The sequence below is a fragment of the Diorhabda carinulata genome, chromosome 5 (genome assembly GCF_026250575.1).
Source record: "Diorhabda carinulata isolate Delta chromosome 5, icDioCari1.1, whole genome shotgun sequence".
NCBI classification, from domain to species: domain Eukaryota; kingdom Metazoa; phylum Arthropoda; class Insecta; order Coleoptera; family Chrysomelidae; genus Diorhabda; species Diorhabda carinulata.
The window spans coordinates 18060642-18085037 of record NC_079464.1 but is presented as its reverse complement, the minus strand read 5'-3'; the positions used below and the strand labels follow the sequence as shown (position 1 = coordinate 18085037).

The 24396-nt window shown below is 30.9% G+C and overlaps 1 protein-coding gene across 2 annotated transcripts in view; it reads left to right on the top strand.

The window, feature by feature from the left end:
• The window catches only part of LOC130894298 (protein c-ets-1-A-like), a 222497-nt gene extending 202438 nt beyond the window's left edge, over positions 1-20059 (top strand). For both annotated transcript variants that reach the window (XM_057801020.1, XM_057801021.1), the window contains 5 exons: positions 9516-9659; positions 11289-11546; positions 11635-11919; positions 14718-14994; positions 15790-20059. In XM_057801020.1, the coding sequence (XP_057657003.1) occupies positions 9516-9659; positions 11289-11546; positions 11635-11919; positions 14718-14994; positions 15790-15853 (1028 nt within the window). In that variant the 3' untranslated portion in view covers positions 15854-20059. The remainder of the gene's footprint in view (positions 1-9515; positions 9660-11288; positions 11547-11634; positions 11920-14717; positions 14995-15789) is intronic.
• Positions 20060-24396: the final 4337 nt, after the last annotated feature.

Genomic DNA, 24396 nt, shown 5'->3' with positions numbered 1-24396 from the left:
ATTATTCGACATTACTACGGGAAAAAATTAAAGAGAAAAGACGCGGAAAGGTATGCAAAGTTTGCAGGACAATGCCCCTGCGAACAAATCTCATGTTGCCATGCAAAAAATTTGTGATTTAGGGTTTGAATTACTAGAACACCCCCTTATTCACCAGATTCGGCTCCGTTCAACTATAACCTCTTCCTCAACTTAAAAAAAGTTTAAAAGGTCGTAAATTTTCTTCCAACGAGGAGGTAATAAAAGCTGTGGACGTCTGGTTTGCAGAGCAAGAAGGAATATTTTTCTGGAAAGGTCTAGAGACGTTGCAGGTTCGCTGTAATAAATGTATATAATTAAGAGGAGAATTTGTTGAGCATAAAATATTTTGACATTGAAATTTTGTTTGTATATAATCTTTTTTTTTTTTCGTTTTTTTACTTTACCCACGCTCTTTTCCTAAATCAAATGAATTATTTCGTTATATTACCACTTTTTCAACATTTCTTCGAAATTTTCTACCAACAGCATAATTTTTTGTTTGTTTGCAACTATACATCACGTTTTGTTTCACCCTATAAAAATATAGATAATGGTATGGAATTTTTAATTTACTATTAAAACAGCGTTAGTATTTTTTTAATATGTTAATATTTATCATAACAATCGATAAATTGAGAACTGGAGTTCAAGAATATCTCTGCCGCGAGAATTTAGAAATAACAAAAAAACTGGTGTGTACCTATACGTATGAACGTTGTTCGTTGAGAGACAGGTGCATTCGGATAACGTAACCACCTGCTGACGACTACGAAGAGCCGATACACTCTCTTTAACCTTCGTGTTGGCTTTTATACAGGGTTGCTTCGAAAGAGTTTCAAATCAAAAAATCAACTTCACATTATATAGCAATATATGATGTTTTCAAAAAACATCGTTCCGAATTTCTTCAGAGAGTTTCTGAAGACGATAAGCAGTTATTAGAAATCAAAAATTTTTATTGGAAACGATTTTAAATATTCTATATTGATGTTTTGATATAATCTATTTCTACAGATTCGAGGGTTACTTTGATGAGATAAAAGATAAAAACAATTGTATCTGAATATTTGGTTTTAATGATTCATAATTGAAATTATGATATAAATTTCAATCATCCAAAAATGTCTAATTCGTACACCACTGTAAACAAAAACTTAGAAACTGTTATAAAGGCAAGGTGCGTAGCGCTGGTTCCATCTTTATCTAGATCTGTGTGGTTTTATCTGTTTATTTGTAGGGTGTTCTTTGCATGTCTGCAAGGTCATAAACTGGTCGAAAACTAGGCATGAGGACATTGCTAAAAATTATGGTTTTAGTGAAAGATTAATTGTATGTTTTCTACTGTTTATTCATAACACGATCTTTTTTATACGTTCTGAAAGATAAATATCATCCGTGATTTTCTACGAGGTAAATATTTATTTTTGGAAGAAACTTCCCAACCATTCACATTTTTTTTTGTCGCATGATTATGGATTATTTTTTTACTGGTAAACCGGTTTTACGTTTTTGTAAGAGGCATAATTCGATGGCTACCTACTTTACACGTTTAATCCACTATCTATTAAAACAAACACCCGTTATATAAGCGTACATATTATTATAAAGTTTATACAATAAAAAAAGTTTCCATAGCAAGATTCAATGTTTTATTTTTTTCGGCGTTTGTCGTGGCTTTCCACCCATAATTACACCGGGCAACAAACTTTTTTTGTCACACGAAAACTTATATCAAATTTTGAATTAGCAATATAAAAATATTTACAATAAAAAACTATGATTTTCGCTGATGTTTGTCTTCAACAGTAATCTACTAATTAGACTTTTTTCCCTTGATAGCGCTTTTCCGTCAAGGTAATGTCCTGATGACATATTTCCCTTTGCTCGTCACTTGAATTCCCTGGGAAGAAATCCAGATGAGAGTGCAGGATATGTATTAAACAACATATTAGATTCCAAAGCTTTGAATGAAATTTTTAAGGTCATTGATTAAGTCTTTGTAATTTTCCGCTTTATGGTTTCCTTGGATATTTCGGACAACATTTCCAGGCGACTTTTTCTACGAACATTCAGCTTTCCTTCAAAGTTTGTATCCTTCATTAGTTCGCGTATTTGTCGACCAATAGATATTCCCCATTTTTGTCTTGTCGAGTTTGGGAAATTTTTCTTTCATGTATAGTTAATCTACTGTCATTTTCAGGCATAGTTTTTACAACATTTTTAATTAGGCCGAGCTTTATATGACAAGTTTGGGTATTGGACAGTGTTTTTGCACTTGGTTGTGACGCCTTTTGTTTGGATAAAACAAAAATCATTGGTATACCAAAAGGCAAAAGTCTAGATTTTTGTTTAGCCCAATCTAATAGGAGTCTCACACACGTTATACAACATATATGAAGAAGCCAGAATTTATTTTGGTGGTGCACAAGAAAACGAAAATAGTCTAAATAGCACTTTTCAATTAATGGTGTAAATTTTTGACGTTGAGATGTAAAAGTTAATTCTTCATACACATTACAAATACTATCGGGGTTATTAGAACATTTTTGCGACATATTTATAATGTAACAAACGTAATTTAGTTAAATGCAATCGTTATACAGTAACCTAAATTAAGTTATTCAAACAAAAACGCATAAATGAGATCAGAAAAGAATATATATTATAGCTGTGACAAAAAAAACTACATGTAACTGAAACAAAATAATATTTTACTTCGAAATGAAAATCATGACAAAGTTCGTGTGACAAAAATTGCCAAAAACCTACAAAACTCCACATTGAATGTCCGCGCCTAGCTCCTCTCCAACTCAACCGATTTAAGTGTTCAAAAACTCAAAAGAAAGAGGATGTTTCAGCGAATGTTCTTAAACTAAAACGAACTCTGTAGCTATATTAGAACCTTAGATATAGATTTTTGAATGTAGAAAAATTGCCAAAATCCTACAAAAATCCATAACTCCACATTGAATGTCCGCGCCTAGCTCCTCTCCAACTCAACCGATTTAAGTGTTCAAAAACTCAAAAGAAAGAGGATGTTTTCAGCAAGTGTTCTTAAACCAAAACGAACTCTGTAGCTATATTAGAACTTGAGATATAGATCTTTGAATGTAGAAAAATTGCCAAAAACCTACAAAAATCCATAACTCCACATTGAATGTCCGCGCCTAGCTCCTCTCCAACTCAACCGATTTAAGTGTTCAAAAACTCAAAAGAAAGAGGATGTTTTCAGCAAGTGTTCTTAAACCAAAACGAACTCTGTAGCTATATTAGAACTTGAGATATAGATCTTTGAATGTAGAAAAATTGCCAAAAACCTACAAAAATCCATAACTCTACATTGAATGTCCGCGCCTAGCTCCTCTCCAACTCAACCGATTTAAGTGTTCAAAAACTCAAAAGAAAGAGGATGTTTTCAGCAAGTGTTCTTAAACCAAAACGAACTCTGTAGCTATATTAGAACTTGAGATATAGATCTTTGAATGTAGAAAAATTGCCAAAAACCTACAAAAATCCATAACTCCACATTTAATGTCCGCGCCTAGCTCCTCTCCAACTCAACCGATTTCAGTGTTCAAAAACTCAAAAGAAAGAGGATGTTTCAGCGAATGTTCTTAAACTAAAACGAACTCTGTAGCTATATTAGAACCTTAGATATAGATTTTTGAATGTAGAAAAATTGCCAAAATCCTACAAAAATCCATAACTCCACATTGAATGTCCGCGCCTAGCTCCTCTCCAACTCAACCGATTTAAGTGTTCAAAAACTCAAAAGAAAGAGGATGTTTCAGCGAATGTTCTTAAACTAAAACGAACTCTGTAGCTATATTAGAACCTTAGATATAGATTTTTGAATGTAGAAAAATTGCCAAAATCCTACAAAAATCCATAACTCCACATTGAATGTCCGCGCCTAGCTCCTCTCCAACTCAACCGATTTAAGTGTTCAAAAACTCAAAAGAAAGAGGATGTTTTCAGCGAGTGTTCTTAAACTAAAACGAAGTCTCTATCTTGAATAGAACCTGCGATATTGAGGATAGAACGTGTGTATGAGAAAATGGTGAAAATTAGATGAAATCCGATGGTTGATGGCTGATCTGTGCATCAATACCTTTCATTGAAAAAAAAAATTAAGCAAATCGGTTGGGTAGAACGCCTGAACGGACTCGGAATAAAAATCATCAATTTTTTTAATATATAAGATAGTTGAAATGTTTTATCACCTTTATTTATTAATAATACTTATATATTTTTCGAAATAATATCAAATTTCTAATAAATTTCAGTCATAGTTGTTTACTAATTTGATAATTTCTAATAAATAACCATCCTAGAAATTATGTAATGAATATATAGTCGAAAATGCCTCGTTAATATTCCACGCGATCATTCTGCCTATACGGACCGGACATCCGCCAATCAAAACACTAGGAACGATCTTAACCAGGCGAACACCCTCCCAGAATTTACAAATATTCCTTCCTGTTAATTCCACGTTTTATATGTTTATATTTATCGCCCTACCCCTTTTTTTTCTATATCATATAACATCCCAAATTATAACATAAACTCTGCAGGTTCGGACCTATAAAAAAAACAAATTGAATCCAATTCCTATAGTTCAAAAATAAATTTTTCGTCATAGAAGATTTTCTAATTAAACTGGGTTTGTCGTTTCCATATTTTTTTTTGCAAATATACGAATTTCAAACGTGGATAATCGATTCGAAACTATCATCTCTGTTTTATTTTAATAAATTTTGAATTTTGGTTTTTTATGACAAGGATAAAAACACAAAAAGTGTTTAGAAAGTTAGTAGTACTTTTGTACAGGATTCTAATTTCTCCTTAATAAATAAATATTTCTGTGACTTGAAAAAAAGTTTTTGACATCGATTTAATGTTAATTGATATCACTAATCGTAGATAGTAGTTGAATTTATCATTGAGGTATGGATTTTGACTTGCCTTTTGATCTAAAAATATATAACTACTCAAAAAGTATGATATAAATATTTAATAATAAATATATCGGTGTACACCAAAGGCTTTAATATCATTAGTGGTCATTGCTGATTTGAAATCAAATATATCAAAAGCTATTATTCAGATAGTAAAAAAATTATCCTCTCTACTTTCCAAGTACGATTCTGTCGAAATTTTTTGATGAAATAAATATTATATCCGGCCATCTAACTTATACGGGCTTGCACTTTTATAAAATATGAGTATATCTATATTATCTGACCAAACAAACTAAGCGCTGATGCAAACTTCATCTCGATGTTAGTAAGTTCAGTTTGAGATTGTTTTCCTGTGCGGATATCGAACGGTAGTTTGAGAAATCTGTTAAAAATTTGTGACTTTGAAGTCATGTTCTATTTCAGAGGTAAATGATTTTTATCATATTTTACTATAATTTCGAATTCTCAACACTGGCTCGGAAGGTTTTCGTTTCAACGTGAAATTTTTACCAAAAATAGGTATACAGAGCATGAAGAGTTGTTATATGGTGTATTGTTATTTAGCTATGTGAATTAGTTGTGAAAATTTACCTTCTTAAGCCTTTCAGCGCTGGCACGAGAGCGATTTCCTTGGCTCCTGGATTTGACATATGCCATTTTGTAAATCGACCCAAAACAAGTCGAAAATGAAGAATAATTTTTCGATATCTCGTTTCGTTTTCGAGATATCGATACTTGAAGTTGGAAAAATTTATTTTTATTCAATATTTGTATATATCAATCAAACCTATCCTAACATAACTTTTTCGTGGTGCACTTTGAGTGCAAAAAGTTCAAAAATCGTGAATTTTTTACAGCCAAAATTGTCTAAAAAAATTTTTCTTCGCGTGAGGATTATTTTTTGTTTTATTTTATTATTTTTTTTTCTTATCGCCCCTGGTCTGCCCAAAAGCCACAGGCCGTGAGGAACGGGTGAGTTTGGAGGCAGATAAATTCGAAGCGGGTAGATTTTTCTTATTCGGTTGATTTTGTCGTTAAAAATAGGTTAAATGATGCAAAAATAATTGCTAGAGAATTTTTCCAGGATACTTGTAAAATACTACACTAGTCTGGCATTTCAATTATAAAACAAACGAAAATAAATAACTTTTGAAAGCATTCAGAACTTACTTTTTGCTCGAAAGAGGATATTTTTATATTAAATTACTAATTAAATCTTCAAACTATCATTAAATATTTTTTTTATTTTATAAATAATGAAAAACAATCGACAATTCTTTATGAAAAACATCAAATTATTCATGTATTTATCGTATGTTAAGATATATTCATCACAGAGTGATGAAAGTTATGAAAAATGTTATAAAAATCTGTTTTTTTTTCAATATAATTTTGGAGTATTAGGATAAATAATATAAAAATTAAATAAAAAACAATCTTTTGTTCATTGAATTACAAGATTCATATTGAATTTGAAGTGATAAAATATTCATTTGAAACGAAGTATTATTGAACGCCATCTGTTCAATAAAGCGAATTTTGAACTAACGTTTGATTATAACTTATTATAAATCGTACTCTCCCCTCAGGACTAACCGTTATTTCACTGTTGTACACTATATTTTTAAGAAGGAAAAATTTATTATTAAAGACGAATGAAGGATTAGGTGTGGCGAAGGAGCAAGGATTATCCCCTTGAACAAAAAATATTCATCCAGAATTGATGAATTAAGTTGTTTATCGGATTTATGTTTTGTGAATTAGACATTTCGGAATCCGTTTTTACCCTTCAATTATTGATCAATTTTTTTATATATAAGTACACCTGTTAGATACAGTTTAGTCCTGGGTTAACAATAATATCTAAAGACATGCCATTGTATGTAAAAATTAGAGGTTATACAGTGCGATTCGTTGGAAACTGGACGTTTTGAATAAACTTGTTAATAAGCGTATTATCTCAATCCACCTGATTTTAAGATTGAAATTGTTTTATTAAAATTTCTAGTTTGAGCTTCCAAATAATCAATTTGTTCTATTCTATGTTGGTAGTTTGGTGATTGGTTTAAATCGTGTGAAAATCCGTCCATCAGTTTCCGAGTTATTCTCCGATATATCTCTGATTTTGTATACGTGTTGAATCTCGAAATATTCCACCCAACCTCAACATATGATATATCAAAATCTTCTTTTGGATTCAATCTTCCGATTGGTTCAAATCGTGTGAAAATCCGTCCATCAGTTTCCGAGTTATTCTCCGATATATCTCTGATTTTGTATACGTGTTGAATCTCGAAATATTCCACCCAACCTCAACATATGATATATCAAAATCTTCTTTTGGATTCAATCTTCCGATTGGTTCAAATCGTGTGAAAATCCGTCCATCAGTTTCCGAGTTATTCTCCGATATATCTCTGATTTTGTATACGTGTTGAATCTCGAAATATTCCACCCAACCTCAACATATGATATATCAAAATCTTCTTTTGGATTCAATCTTCCGATTGGTTCAAATCGTGTGAAAATCCGTCCATCAGTTTCCGAGTTATTCTCCGATATGTCTTTGATTTTGTTTACGTGTTGAATCTCGAAATATTCCACCAAACCTCAACATTTGAAATATCAAAATATTCCTTTCAATTCAATCTTCCGATTGGTTTAAATCGTGTGGGAATCCGTCCATCAGTTTCCGAGTTATTCTCCGATATGTCTTTGATTTTGTTTACGTGTTGAATCTCGAAATATTCCACCCAACCTCAACATATGATATATCAAAATCTTCTTTTGGATTCAATCTTCCGATTGGTTCAAATCGTGTGAAAATTCGTCTTCAATATTAAATATGTGTTGAATCTTGAAATATCCCATCTCACCTCAAATACCAATAATATTTAATGCTTTTTGATTGCATCTGAATGGTAAATTTTCATCTTATTTTGGATCAAAATCAACTAAACTAGTGAGCTTTTCAGAATCTATTTTTTCTTTATATTTTACATTGTGAGGGAACTGTTCTATATTATTCGTATAAAAAATAAAAACAAACGTTTTTTATTCTGTGTATTTTATGTCTTTCTCGATATTTTTGACCACTTCTTGCTAATTCCCGCGATTCGGTGAAGTATGGTATTGACGCGCTAATTTTCTTACGAAAACTCTTCAACTCTGTCTTTTGCTTATTTTACCACTCTTTCTGCTTTTTCTTTATTAGTAACTCACGGCTTTCCACTTATTTGAAGGTTTGGGCTTGATATAATGCTTCTGTATGATTTTGAAAAATTCGAAAACTCTAGGTCTGCTCAACGACATTATAAATACTACTTCTCACTTATAAGACATATTAATGCAATTGTCATGAAAAAGGACGTATAATGTAAAGAAAATAAACAATTTTTCGTTTACAAATCCCTTTCGATTTTGTATAATTACTTATTTTGTGCCAAAACGATTCTAGGTCTTTCAATAATTGGAATATAAGCAACAATGAATTTAAAATACCATATAATTATTTGACACACGTTTCTTTATTTGATAAATTGTTACTTCGTTTTACCAAAGACAATACCTATGGAATGAAACTTAATTGATTATTATTATCATAGGAAATATCAAATATTTTGACTATACTTTGTTTTATCAACATTTTTCCTATAGTCTACGACAGACTAAGAAATTTGCGTTTTGTCAAAAACATGCTGCAGCTGTTGGGTTTCCTGTTCATCCGGGAGATTTTGTTGTGAAGTTTTTTTTACGTGTTGTAGGCTTCATATTTCAAAAATAAAATAATCAAATTCTTCCACCTTCACACAGTAATTATTAACTACATAAAAGCAAACTAAGATGTATTTGTTCGAGAGTAATTTCTAAAAACTTAGTTTTTCTATCATGATTTCCAGAAATAGACACTTTTCAAAACTATTTTCGACTAAAACCAACATCCAAACTCACCCACCTCTAATGAGAATCAAACATCCTCCTAATGAGTGATTCATACTGGGAGTTTAAAAACAATGAAGTATATGGTCTAGATGATATACATTCCAGTATCGCCGCGATTTATCTTACACAAGGTTGATTTGATTTCCCAGATGACCAAACACGAGAGAGAAGTAAAGCACGTACCGGATGAGGATTGGCCGGTACGAGATACGCCTCTTTTCGTTGATCCTCTAATTGGGAAGCTGTGAGGCACGCCCCACTCAGTCCTCCGTTGGTTCGTGCGCTCGTATCTTTTGTATCCTGCGCCAATTTGATGAACTTACACTAAAAAAACAAATTTTAGTAAATGTTTTCTTTTCCATATGCGTCATTTGGTTATTTGATAAAGTAATAAAAAATTACAAGGTATCGTTTATAATATTGTTTCAAATAAAGTACTTAAACAAATTTATCAATTTTATAAATAAAATATATTTCTAGTTTATTGATGTTCTTGAATATACGTCTCAATTGAACTGAAGTATTGAAAAATGTACAAAATCTTGATTAAACTTTGAAAATCGGATGTATAAGTTTTTTTTATTTCAGGAGTTTACGGCCAGTTAAGGAGTCCTGCTTGTCCACCTCCTCAAGAAGATTTAAGGGATGATGGATCTCCGCCACCGGGTGCCCCGCCTTCAAGTTATCTCCAACAGTTACAGAGGAGCCCAGGTTATCATCATCTCAAAGATGGTGAGTTTAATTAATAATTTGTTAGGTACTTTACAACATCTCATAAATTTTGTTTCAAATCCAAATATAACTAATACGTTTCTAGTTTTTCTAACTTGAAATCCCCTTTTTTTCTCAATAAATGCTGTGATGAAATTTGACAAATCGCATTTTTTATAGCCTTATTTCAAATAAAAAATGCCCACCGGGATGGGTATGTAGATATGGGTTGAACTTCCCTCATTATGATTTCTAAAGAACTACTTCAGCTGTTCGATGTAATTTGATATTATAAGAGGTAGTTTGCAAAAGAGACACGTTATAAAATGGTGGATGTACCTTTAGTATACACCCAAAAAATATTTTATACTTTGTTAAAAATAGTTCTCAGAATAACTAAGTAGAAAATGGATACATACATATTATAATAAAAAAATTGACGATTTCCATTCCAAGTCCGTTCAGGCGTTCTACCCAACCGATTTGCTTAATTTTTTTTTTTTTTCAATGAAAGGTATTGATGCACAGATCAGCCTTTAACCATCGGATTTTATCTAATTTTCACCATTGTCAAGTTATACTCAAATGCTATTTCCCCCTGTACATTACTTATGGGAGTTTTTCACATACACACGTTCTATCCTCGATATCTCAGGTTCTATTCAAGATAGAGACTTCGTTTTGGTTTAAGAACATTCGCTGAAACACCCTCTTTCTTTTGAGTTTTTGAACACTTAAATCGGTCGAGTTGGAGAGGAGCTAGGCGCGGACATTCAATGTGGAGTTATGGATTTTTGTAGGTTTTTGCCAATTGTTCTACATTCAAAGATCTATATCTGAGGTTCTAATATAGCTACAGAGTTTGTTTTAGTTTAGGAACACTCGCTGAAACACCTTCTTTCTTTTGAGTTTCTGAACACTTAAATCGGTCGAGTTGGAGAGGAGCTAGGCGCGGACATTCAATGTGGAGTTATGGATTTTTGTAGGTTTTTCTACATTCAAAGATCTATATCTCAAGTTTTAATGTAGCTACAGAGTTCGTTCTTTTCTATTATAATGATTTTTGATACTTATCGTATCATGTGTTAATTGTAACTTGCTTCAACTTTTTTATTTCGGTGCAGCAAGACTTTTCCGCATTTAAAAACCTGTGAATTTTTCTAGGTGCAGCAAATTTATCTATTGGACGAAAAGTTTTTACCCGATGCGTGTTTCCGAACACTCACGAGTCATTAAGAATGTACAATAACTCGTCTTCAAAGCAAAATGGTTTTATATAGTAGTTTCTAAAAACTATACAAGGGAAACTACCGTACGATCATTAAAATCTAATTATCCATTTTCAGAATTTCTTCATTTACCTACCTATTATTTTTTTATAACAATGAATGATGCTATAATGAGACAGTTATTCATTATCATTCGAACTACCAATTTCGAATTGTATCGATTTCAGGAATTTTTAATTATGGCGTATGAACTAAGGACCTTCATTTGCTTATAATACCCCATTTAAAAATATTCTTGTTCTTAATTGTATATCTATATGTGGTTAGGTTAGATTGAATATCAATTTTGGTATGGTTTAGTTTTCATTTTCTATCTAATACCGTGTGTGGGTTATTTAATTTTTTTATTATTTTACGTTAGGTTATAAGGGAACGTGTCCGCCCGGTACAGATTCGTCGGGGGGTAATTTCGGAACAATAGACAATAGCCTGCAATCGTTAAGCAACGACGATGGATCGCACCTTTTCCAAACCCCTCATTTTTCCCCGGAAGAACACGAATATCAAGCGTTGGACAACCACCAGCAACAATATTTAGATAATTCTCCAGAATTCTATGCCAATCATATATTAGAACAAAAATATAATCCGCACAGTTATGTTAAGAATTACGTTAGAGGTACGTAATATTATTATACAAAAAATTGATTTCTTCTGTTACAAGATAAAAAATATTATAGTTAACCCAATTATTAATTAAATATTAGGTGCTGGAACCAGATTTAACGACGCTTATCCAGATACGTACGGTACTCCATACGATACAAGTCCCTTCCAAACGGTGCCCAGTGGTGCTAATAGTGGTCCCGAACAATGGGGACATAACCACGATCTATCTTTAGGACATCATCCTCATTCGCATCCGGCTTTTCTCTCAGCGGGAATGACGAGAGATCAACTAAATGCTATGCAGGATACCAAACCGATGATCCAGAACGGTATGGTTACAGGATATCCTGGTAATCCTGGTACTGGAGGACCATGTTTTACTGGTAAGTCTTAAAAAGATAAATTTATTGTTTCGTAGACCTTTTGATATATTTTTTTTGTTCTAAAACTTCTTGATTTTAAGTTTCTTCTGTTAAAAAATTATAATTTTTCAAAGATAAAAATTTGAAATTTCGACTACATACTTTCGGTCTTTATAAATTTTAATATATTAACAATTAAGTAATTCTCTGTAGGTTGTCGTTAATCCAAACAGGATGGATTTGAAATTTTCGTAAAAATCTTTTTATATATTACAAAACGTATAAGTAATAATCTTCCAAATCTGCAAAGTTGATTGAGAGAAATAATGACTATTCCTTATTACTGGAAAAAACTTTTTCATATAAATTAAAGATTCGAAATGGCTTAGAAAGTATTTTGGACTAAAATATGTACCTTCGTGAAGGATAAGGTCAAAATCTTTCATAGTGGTTAATTTTTCATTTACTTCAAAAATCCTTACTTAAACTTAGGTAAAATCCATTTTGATGTTTAAAAAGTTATTTAAAAAGGGAATCAAGGGAATTATCACTAATTTTTATTTATTTAAAAAATTCCATATAGAGACTTGGAGGATGAAGACAACATGTATGACGGAATTGATATTTGTTGGTGATTTGGTATTGTTAACGAAATCTACGATATAATTTGATAATACGAAAATGAATATGAAATTAAATACAAATAAAGCTAAGAACATTATAATAACCAAGAAAAGATACCAACTAAACAGAATAGAAAGAAAAACTGTTCGATTCCAAAGTAGAAGAAAAACATGTATTGATGATGTAGAAGAAGTTGTTGAGATGAATGGAATAAAAAAGTAAACGAAAGGAGGGATTAAATGAAATACATAAAAAAAATAGAAAATGAATTTTTTTGCTAGTTTGAAGAATACCAAATTCTGTGTAATAGAGATGGGAATTTTTGTTTTACAAACGGTTTTTTTTTGTTTTCAAACCACTAGTCTAAAATTCACAACTAAAAACGAATTTTATAGATGAAACGCATGTTTTTAATATTATCGAGATCTGTCATCCACGTACAATTACTTAAAAATTTCCATAGTAATTTGTCGCAAAACAATCAGTTCAAACAAGCTCCATTACCCACGGTACGAGTATTACTAAGTAATTCAGTAGGGGCTATTATTAAGAGCGTCTACCAGACGGTTACTGTTAATAAATTCTTTCAAGGTCGTCGAGCAAAACAAAGACTCTATATTATAAATATAAAGATTCCGTCTGCGCTATTGTTTAAACGTTTTTTATCTTTATAATTTTTTCGATGTTTAATGATTTACATTATTCCCATGGTCGACAGGAGTCTCAAGTATAAAATATGTAAATGTTCGGTGGAATGGTTAAAAAAAAAAAAAGATTTTAACGTAACTATTCTAAATATTGTTCAACCGTAACTAAGGGGGGAAAACCAGAGCCAACTACATGTACAGTTTTAAATAAAACAACGCACTAATGAAACTACTAGATGACTACTATGTGCGAGAAATACTATCAATTTTGAATTATCACATCATTCAATATATCATGTGACCCACACACAGATGACGCTATCATCGTCAAATCTATATGACGTTTATGAAGTACCAAATTTCAAATAAAATTCCATGACATTTCGATTAATCAGAAAAAAGTGACTGTCATTTAAGTGAAGCTACTTTTGTTATTTTCCAAACACTCTCTTGTGTTAAATTATCATTGCTTTTTGATCAAAAAATACTGTACAAGCTCAGCAATGGCCTTAAAAGACTGCTCTATCGAAAAGAACCGTTTGTTATTGGTGGTCGTACAGGCACCGATGATGGTGAACGTTCTGGTCGTCCAATTGAAGTGGTTACTCCAGAAAACATAAAAAAAAAAGTCCACAAATTGGTTATATCCAATCGTAAATTAAAATTGCGTGACATAGATGCAAAAATATCAGAAGGCAGTGTGTTTACAATTATACAAGAACATTTGACCACGAGAAAGCTTTTTTCAAAGTGGGTGACGTGCTTATTCACAATCGATCAAAAACAAAAACGTGTTGATGATTTAGAGCAGTGTTTGGTCATGTTTACACGTAATAAATCGTCGATATATGACAACGGATGAAACATGGATCCATCACTTCACTCCGAAATCAAAACGATCATCATCAGAATGGACTGAACTCGGTGAACCACGTTCCAAGCGTTCAAAGGCACAACAGTTAGATGTTTTCAGTATATTAGAATGCGCATAGAATATTGTTCATCGACTATTTCCAAAAGGTTGAGCGAATACTTGTTGGATAGTTTGAATGCAAAAATCGAGTAAAAACGGCCTCATATGTCGAAGAAAAAAACACTGTTTCACCAAGACAATGCACCTGTTTACAAATCGGTGACAACGATGATTAAATCGAAGGAATTCTGTTTGTCATCCACCGTATAGTCCATATCTGGCCACCAGTGACTACTGGTTGTTCGTTGATTTAAAAAAAAATACTCGTCCGTTAGAAATTCAGTCAAATGAAGAAGCAATTGAAACTGAAGCCTATTTATAGACAAAAAACAAATCGAGAAGTTAAATAAGCGTTGGAATGATTGTATTGTTCTTAAAGAAGAATAAAATAGATTTTTTCGGCGAAAAAAGTGTTTTTCTTAGTTAGTCACACGACTTATTGGGAGATGTTGCTAATAAAACTTTTAAGGGTACAAATTACTTGTTACTTTTAATATGAGTTTACTACTATTCTTTATTACTTATTATTATTTTACTATTATTAGTTTGTTTATTTATATTTTGTTTTCTTCCAGGATCCGGACCGATTCAGTTATGGCAATTCCTCTTAGAACTTCTTACCGATAAGTCTTGTCAGGCGTTCATCTCTTGGACGGGCGACGGATGGGAATTCAAACTTACCGATCCCGATGAGGTCGCTAGGCGATGGGGTATTCGGAAAAACAAACCGAAAATGAATTACGAGAAATTGTCGCGTGGTTTACGTTATTATTATGATAAGAACATCATACACAAGACTGCCGGTAAACGTTACGTTTATCGATTCGTGTGTGATCTTCAGACGTTGTTAGGGTAAGAATTTTTTTAAAAATAATTCACACAACGATTATGCCTCTCAAATATCTTTATTTGACGGGAATAATTTTCGTTTGATATTTGCGAATATGAACAATTTGATAAATTCAATCATCGTTTTTTTTTGTTTCGTTGGTACAACATTCTTGTTGGGTTCTTAAACATAGAAACGTTGTTGTTTTATAAATTTAATACTAGTTTTGACTTTTTGTTCACTTTTGGATAGCAGTGGACGACTTTTACCAACATTTCTTTTATACCGAATACTGACTGACTGAGTTTACCTTCAGTCTCTGAAGACGATAATTGGGTTATCGAAACGCGCGTCTGATTCATCAACAGTTTCAGAAATTCCAATTTAGTCGTTCATTTAGTTTTTTTTTTTGATTCAGAGTATTGTACTGGATTCGCGTTTCAATTAGCTTATCGATTTTTAAACATATCTCAGAAATATCACATTTTAGTTCTTAGTAAGAATACCAAAGGCCAATGTCGGTAAAAAAACCGATTAGGTGTTTTGTTTCGTACCCCTATGCAAATTATAAAGTTTTTGAAGCGCGTTCGTTTGAGTTCTGGGTAGGTACTGGCAGATTACGTGGTCTGCAGTTTCTTCTTTCTCCATGCTCCGAACGCGCTTCGTGACATCGAGATGCCCATATTTTCACTTAATTTTATTTTGATCTGTTATGAACAGTGACATTGACATCGTCCACAGTCTCGTTTCTAAAGAGGTTTTAATTATTATTTTTTTCGTTAAAAAATATTTTCTCTACAATGAAATACTTTTTGCAGGTACACTCCCGAAGAGCTGCACGCTATGGTGGATCTCAAACCCGAAAAAAAAGAAGACGACTGAATCCTTACATAATCTAAGAATTGCATTCAAAAGTCGAAAACAGCATTAATCAAATGAACGTTAATGCCTTCCGTATTGTATTTAGATACGACAATTACGTTATTTACAATGTTCCAAATATGAGTATTTTTTTTTTCTAAGAAAATACGTTTTATTAGAGCCATTTAGGGGACGCCACAAAAAAAATTCCTTTACGAACAAATACGTGCAAAATGTCAATTATATGTCGATATATTATATATATAAATATATTTTTTAATCCGTGCCATTGTTTTCAGGATACTCCAAATGCTTGCGAAACATATTTTTTTAAAAGGATTTTAAAAACAACGTATCCTATTTCTTTTTTGGATCAGCTTGTGTGAACTAATGTGGTTGATCGGGTGTTTTGCAAGCAACTAATTCTAAAATTCTTATTTTCAAATTTTTATACAAATCTTTTTATATTATACACAAAAAGAAAAATATTTTTTTAATAGTAGAAATAAGTGTGATAAAAAAATTGACAACATATATTGTTATTATGAAAATAGTTAATTTTCCAATTGGCCATAATTACTTCAAGTTAATTAATCTTTTGTTAGAAACATCGTTATCGGTATATTATGGTCAATAATGTCCCGAATAATTCTCCTCCCCTACATGCACAAATTCAATGATATCAATCAACAAATGTGTGATTTCTATGATAATAAATTGAACTTAATTTTTTTTTTCGTTGAAATAATGTATAGTGTCACCTTTTTAGGTGTTTTTTCTTTTTGAAAATGTCGAGAAGATGAAACGCCTTGTAAATATTATTACTATTGTGATAAGTCTATTGAATCAAAGTTTATATTGTGAAGATGATAATTTTTTGTGAAAAATATATGTTGGCAGTTCAGAAATTTAATGAATTTCCTTTTTTTTTAAAATTATTGACAGTTATAGAAGCTACGCCTGCGAATAGATATTTATTCGAATAAACGAAAAAAATTTATGGAATATCTTAGTTAAATTACACTAGTTTTTTAAGTATCAAAAAAGGAAAAATGAAATGATTTAATGGGTTTCTGAGTGGTACAAAAAAAGGAAACCTATTTTTCATTTTCTTGTACAAAAATAGTCGAATTTATTATAATATCAGAATTCTGTACCAATATAATATCTTTTATTCATTTAAAGAGATAAAAGTGCGATTTTCATCCCCGTTTTTTGGAATTGAAGTGATCAACGATAAGTAGTAAAGGTGACTGCTACTGACAAAATCGTATTTCCTAACTTCTAAATATGCTATAAACAAAATATTTCTTAAATTTGAAAGTTTCAGTTATATCATCTATGTTTATTAAGTTGGAGGATGTGTAACTCTTGGTGATATTCATACTGAAAACACTGTTTACACCACCACTACACCAACACTCACAATTACACTGTCTAACGCGCGTTCGACAACCAAGTCATCACCTTCAGAGACTTGAAGATTAACCAAAACCTAATAATTTCACTTACATGTTTTATACTGAATTTTCCCACAAATAAACCTTCTATCGCGGAAATTAATTACAGCGGGAAAATTCAGTATAAAACATTTAAGTCGTTATTAAGTTTTGGTTTACCTTCAAGTCTCTGAAGTTGATAACTTAGTTGTCGAACGCGCCTCCGACAGTGTAATTGTAGTGTAAACAGTGTGTTCAGTATCCATGGTTATTAATTTCTTTTAATAACTGTAGTAGGTGAGATTTTCCAAAAAAAAGTGTAACTTGTCGCCATTTTTTGATTCCTGTCACATTAATTCATATATTCTTGTAAAAGGTTTATTTTGGAAACCTTGAAAAGAAAAAGGAGACTGTTACGAATGTTCCTACATATTTTATTGGTATTTTTGTAGATTAAATAAAAATCGCGACAAGAAACTTTCGTTTTTTTTGGAAAATCGCATTTTCGTAGGAAAATATGAATGGAAATCACGAATTGTGAATATTTTCTTTGCCTTTTCAATATTACAATCTCTTCCGGTCTTAAAAGATAAATGATTTACAACTGGGTCTAATTTTTCTGGTACATTGTAAGCACAAAAATGATTTTACCGATAAAATTGCTAATCACTTCCTCTTAGATAGTTCTTGAGAGTAAATTCTTCACTTCATGTTGGGTGTGAATAGTGATATTCCTAGTTGTTTTATTAAGTTGTAACGAGTAATTGTCATGTCTTTCGAAAAGAAAACACGAAAATTCCCATATTCCGACGTTCTGTTCAATTGTAAATTGAAAACTTGATGCTAAGTGGAAGTGCTAGGCCACACATAGACATCGGCGAGGCCTTCTTTATTTCCTAGTAAAGAAAAACATAAGCCGAATTATAAAGAGTTTTACTATGATGATGATGATGACAAAGATTATTTACAAATAGAAATTAAAACATATTATCCATAAAAACTAGTCTCCAAGCTTTTCGGATGCTTTTTCGTACCGTTTGCGCTATTGGGGTTCTTGTGTGAATCGCATTCCTTTTCATTGGACGAACAATCTAATTCACTAGCTGATCCGTAATCACTATATACTTCAATATCTTGTTCTTATAGGTCGCGTGGACGTAGCTAAATATAAACTGAACGGTTTCTATTTCCTCTACGTGATCCTGAGTGTTAGTATCTGCTCAAAATCTCTTCCAAATCTTCATCAGTAAGATAATCGCTAGAAGAAAGCATAGTTTTACAATTAATGAGATGTATGGTACTTATTTTTCCTGAAATTCTTTTTCTAAAGTGTATAAAATAGTTTATGCACCTTAAGATTGCAGCGGTTTTAATCTGTCGACAAACTGTAGCCCCTCATGGTCTGGCCATAAATTATGTCTCAGTATTATAAGTATCAATATCAGGTGTATAATGTAAATATTTTAATTGTTGTGGTAAATATTTATTTATTCTTTAGCTACCAACTTCTTTTCAAATGATAAAATTTAACCTGGAAAAAATTAAACGACTGTAATCTCGTAATTTCAAAAACTGAATAAAAAAGAAGAAATGAAAGTAATTTTTTGAGTAATCTAAATAAAATCTTAATTAGAAACCATTCTTCTTGATGTCAATGTTTTTTGGGACTAACTGGCTCTGTTTTTTCCGTTGATAGATGTTATATAGCTTATAGTCGTTATCATATGATCTATCCATTACATTCCGAAATAGCACAAAAAACATTCATATTTATAAAATGAATGTTATCGTTTTTCAATTCTTTTAGTGATTAAATTTCTCTACGAGCCATTGTAGTTGATTATCGATTAATTTATTTACAATTATATAAACAGTTTAATTTTTAATTCTATTTTTTCATTTATTAAATATATTTATGCCTACCTAAAAATACATGGTGAAGCCAACTACACAAAGTTTTCCTGGTGCACTCTTAATTCTCTATCTCAAAAATTACTAAACCGATTTTTAATTATAAAAATGCAACTAATAGTTTTTGTGATGCGTGGATAAACATTTCGTAAATTTGGCACATGTTTAGAATTTGGTATTAATTATTAAATACAAACGTTGTGCAATCCTTTCTTTAGTACCGGCAAAAAGATTGAAAAATAGCAAAACAAAATAATTGTTCTTAAACATTTTGATAAGCGTATTGTTTGAATAATATCTATTTCGAGGCTAGCGAATTTTGTTAAAATTTGTCAATCTGCAATATTTTCATTAAACTTTGTTCTCCGTTTATATTTTTGATAAAGTTGTTTAAATGAATATGGTCTTAACGCGACGCAACGTCTTTAAGGGATCGTGTTATGTTACTCCAATTTCGTTTCATCTTTTATTTTGTAATACGCACGTTAGATGACAAATGAATTTTGTATTTGACAATTTTTTCATAAAAAAAAATATTTTTGAAAATAATATAATAGCCAATAATATATTTTTGTTAACTACAGACTCTCTTTAAAATTGGAATCAAATCAATCGCTACTGGCTTATTTGTTAATTTATTACATATTTTTTTTTCAAATTGGAATTATTCGTTGCGAAGTTCCACTTTCGAACAGATATTTTTTGCAAGTATATGTAAGGTTTAAGTTATTTTTAAATTTGACACAATCATTTTTTTTTGGATACAGTTACTGGCCTCGTTATAGGGGGTCTTCCTGTATTTCATGTGTTTATCATACCTATAATTAATGTACTAAATGAAATGTTTCAATAAAAAATATATTGGTTTAAATTAAAATTGTTTTAGTATTATTGAACAACCCATTCTTATTATCCTGTGGTCTATACAGTTGTAATAATTATATTATATTACAGTAATAAACAATTAAGGCATAATAGATCAAAGACTGATATACATAAATTGTGATTTAGACATCTTAAATTATAAAAAAATCTGGCACCTGTTTTATCGGTGAAGTCTCTTTTGTGAAGGGCTTCTAGCGAGGCTACAAACAAGTTCAAATTTGTGACCTTCTTTTAAACATTAAATTTATTAAAACAAATTACTCATCTTAAATGTTAATTTTAAAAAAATTACAAAATATCATAAATCCCGAATCGCTTTTTCCGTATTTTAGATCATACGTCCATTTGAGTGCCATCTATCGCTCTAATGAGAAATCATATCGCATTGCGTAATAATATAAACAGAGGTATGAATAAAATCGCGTAAAATACCGCACAAAAACACATTTATAGAATGATAATAATACAAATATTGAATGCTTTATAAGCAACAGTTGAAATAAAATTAATAAAAGTAATAATAAAGAAACACTAAATAAAATATGGATTCGCAATCTAGCGTCAAATAGAAAAAGCTAAAAATCACAATACGAAGGAATTAGTATTGATTCTAGATTTTTCTGTATTTTAGATCATACAATAATTAAAAAAACAATAAATGGAATATGGTTTGGCCATCTAGTGGCGAATAGAGAAACTAAAAATTATAATATGAAGGAATCAGTCCATATTTTAAAACATACGTACATTTGCATGCATTTATGGTTTCGCCGTATATAACTCTAACGAGAAATCATATCGCATTGCGTAATAATATATACAGAGGAAGAGTTATCCATAAAATGTAATAAAATCGCGTTAAATACTGAACAAAAATACATTTATAAAACAATAATGATGAAAATAATGAATGATTTATAGATAACAGTTGAAATAACATTAATAAAAGTAATAATAAAGAAACAATAAATAAACTATGGTTTTGCCATCTAGTGTCGAGTAGAGAAAGTAAAAATTACAATACGAAGAAATCTGTCGGGATTCTAAATTTTACTGTATTTTAGATCATATAGAGATAGACATTTAAATGCATTTATGGACGCCATCTATTGCTCTAAAGAGAAATCATATCGCATTTTGTAATAATGTAAACAGAGGGAGAGGTAGGTATAAAATGTATTAGAATCATTAGAATCTTTTTTAATATTGCAAAAAACACATTTATAAAATAATAATAATAAAAATATTAAATAGTTGATAAACAGCAGTGAAAATAACGTTAATAGAAGTAATAATAAAGAAACAATAAATAAAATATGGTCTCGCCATCTTGTGTCGAATACAGAAGCTAGTCAGTCCGGATTTTAGATATTCCGCGTTTCAGAAATCCGGATTTATAATGTTCAACTGTATTTCAAACTCTTTAAGCTCAGTTTTGTTCTTCTTCCTCTACTCCTTTTACTGTACCTCTCCATCCGTTTTTTCTCTTCACTTTGTTATTCCCACTTTCATCAAATCGGATGTTACCTCTCTTATCTATTTTCTTTTGGCTTTCCTCTTCTCCAAATTACCTCTCACTCCATTTGTGCTCTCTTGGGAATTATGCACACATGTCCCAACGACCTGACAACATGCATAAAATTAGGGCAGTTATATATTTCTTTCAGCTCAGCATTTGTTCTTCTCCATGACAGTCCTATTTTTCCTTAAAAACCTGCTGATAATCTTCAGTCAATACTAATTTATTTCCATTTCCACAGCTGTAGATGACAAGATTTTATAAAATATTAAAATATCAATATAAAAAAAATGATTTTGCTATTTTGATATTTTTTATGTGACATCAAAAACAAGGGGGTAAACTCTATTATACTCGAGTAGTTCGAGTGGTGCTCGCCATGTGGAGATGCTTTGAACTTCTGTAGGTTGTAGTCAGTGTTGCCAGAGCTAGTACAATTGTGTGCATTTTAGTGTATTTTATACGCTAGTACATTTTTCCTTTTTTCTAATACATTTTTCCTGCGTTCGCAAATATAAAGTTATTTTATATTTTCGTTTAATAAAATAAACTAGAAATTGTACTAGATTGTAACAATAATTAGAAAACAGACCCAAGTTGATTTATATTTAGATCGTGAGATTTTTGTACTGCATTGCTAATTTTATCGGTAAACTTTATATAAATTTTTCATCCTTAAAATAATAATTGACACAGTCTATAACATTTTTGGAAAAAAAATTTAATTGAAACTTATGTTTATACATCTTTCTATAATTTTATTAAATTTGTTTGAAGTTGGTACAATCTAGTACATTTTCTAGTTCAATTTTTACATCCAGCTTTTAAATTGTGGCAACACTGGTTGTAGTCCTCGAGAAAGACGTGCCTCGGTAGCTATTTCCACAGCCTTGCTCTGGGCGTCTGCAGACGGACCGGTGTTCATGTTCGACGTCTGCTTGTCGATTAGGTGATGCAAAAACTGCCTTAGGTGTGATTATGTTAGACTGCTCGGAGGAAGATCTGCCCTGGTATTATCGGACCTTTCTTCAATGTTAATAATTGAATTGTTCATTTTTTACATGCGAAGGTATTTGTTAAATATTAATTTATGTTATATATAATCTCTAATGTTTCTTATACATAGAAATGAAAATAAAAACTCGAATTTCTTAATTAATAGTTTGGTCATATACAATTATAGTCGAAAAGTTAACACGTGCCAGGCACCAAAAGTTTTATTTAACTATTACAACTTTCCTTTCTTTGGTAGAATTCTCGAAATTTTAAACGATTTTACCGCCCTTCAAACTGATAATTTACACATTCATAAAAATTTATTAGTCTACAACAGCGATTCCTAAAATGGTCCAGGTGCACCCTTAAGGAAGCTCTACAGGACAGGAGTGTACTTGAATTTTCATAATTAGATCTGATTTATTGACGAGTTGGGAATATGGTGTAAATGTATCAACTGAAACTAACTGATGATATTTGTTAAATTTTTATTTAGAGCTAATAATCAAAGATGGTCTTAGTCTTTCAATTTACTATAATATCGTTAAATATAAAAAGAAAACTATTAAAACCAGTCTACTACATAAAAATAAGTAAAATTGATTATACCAGTCTACAAATTAGTTTCATTTATAAAAAAATTGTCAAAGTTATTACAAAATTTAGTTATTTTTATGTTTCTACTTAGAACAAATTCAGTCAGTCAGGCATTTTATTATTTATTATCGGAATTTTTACGCATTTAAAATAACTTTTCTTTTTGTTCATAACTGAGTATTTTGTTTTTTTATATATATTCTATGATAAATATTACGTAAATTTGATTTGATTAACATCAGTTTTTCAGTCTAAAATTGATAAAATAAAAAACTGATGATAGTTGACCGATAATTTTTCTAAATAACATACGGGAATCCACCATATTTTCAAAACCATTCGAAAGAAAGTTAGTGATGATATTTAAGTTTCAATTCTAAAGATTCTTATGATGGAAAAGGAAATAATATATAAATTTGAACACGCTTATGATTAGATCACATCAGGTAGCTGAGTTATACCGAAATATTATTTTTTATTACCAATTTTCTTGATGTTTGTTTTTTTTTATAAATTCTCCCCATATGCTTAGCAGTGTCATAGGCGGATTCTCGTCTCTGGAGGCCCTCCATACTTTATCATAAATGATCAGATTCATACTCATTCGTTTAGAATAATTCGTGTCTACCAAATGGTAACTACCTTCAGCGAACGCAAAAAATAAAGAGTCTCGCTAAAACGTATTAACCCTCCTCCAGATTAGACCACGCTACCTACGCCTCTGTTGAAGATTACATAAACACTGTATGTAAACTGGAATTGACTATTCCTACTGATTATACTTATAGAAGGCACAATTTATATCAGTTTGCTCGTATCTAAAAATGAGTAAAAAATTAAATGATACTCGCATGTAGAAAGATATGGCATAGGAAAAAAATACTATTGAAATATAGAATAAGAACCATTGCTTATTAAAAACAAACCGATACATTTTTACGTACGTCATAATATAGGTACGGACTCCAAAAACAAGATCCTAAAAGTATAAAAAAAATCCAGTAAAAATATCGAGTTGATATTGGATTCCCAAAATTAATTTCGAATGAGATTAAGTTTATTTATTTTTTCTTGTTAGTTAGTGAAAACGTACGGAATTACTGCCTTATAAAATGAATATTTATTTGAAACCTTCTTTACTAGTAAAAATTTTTTTATAATGTTATCAATTTTTAAGTCGAAATGACGGCAAGACGATCATTTAAAACTCATCAGTA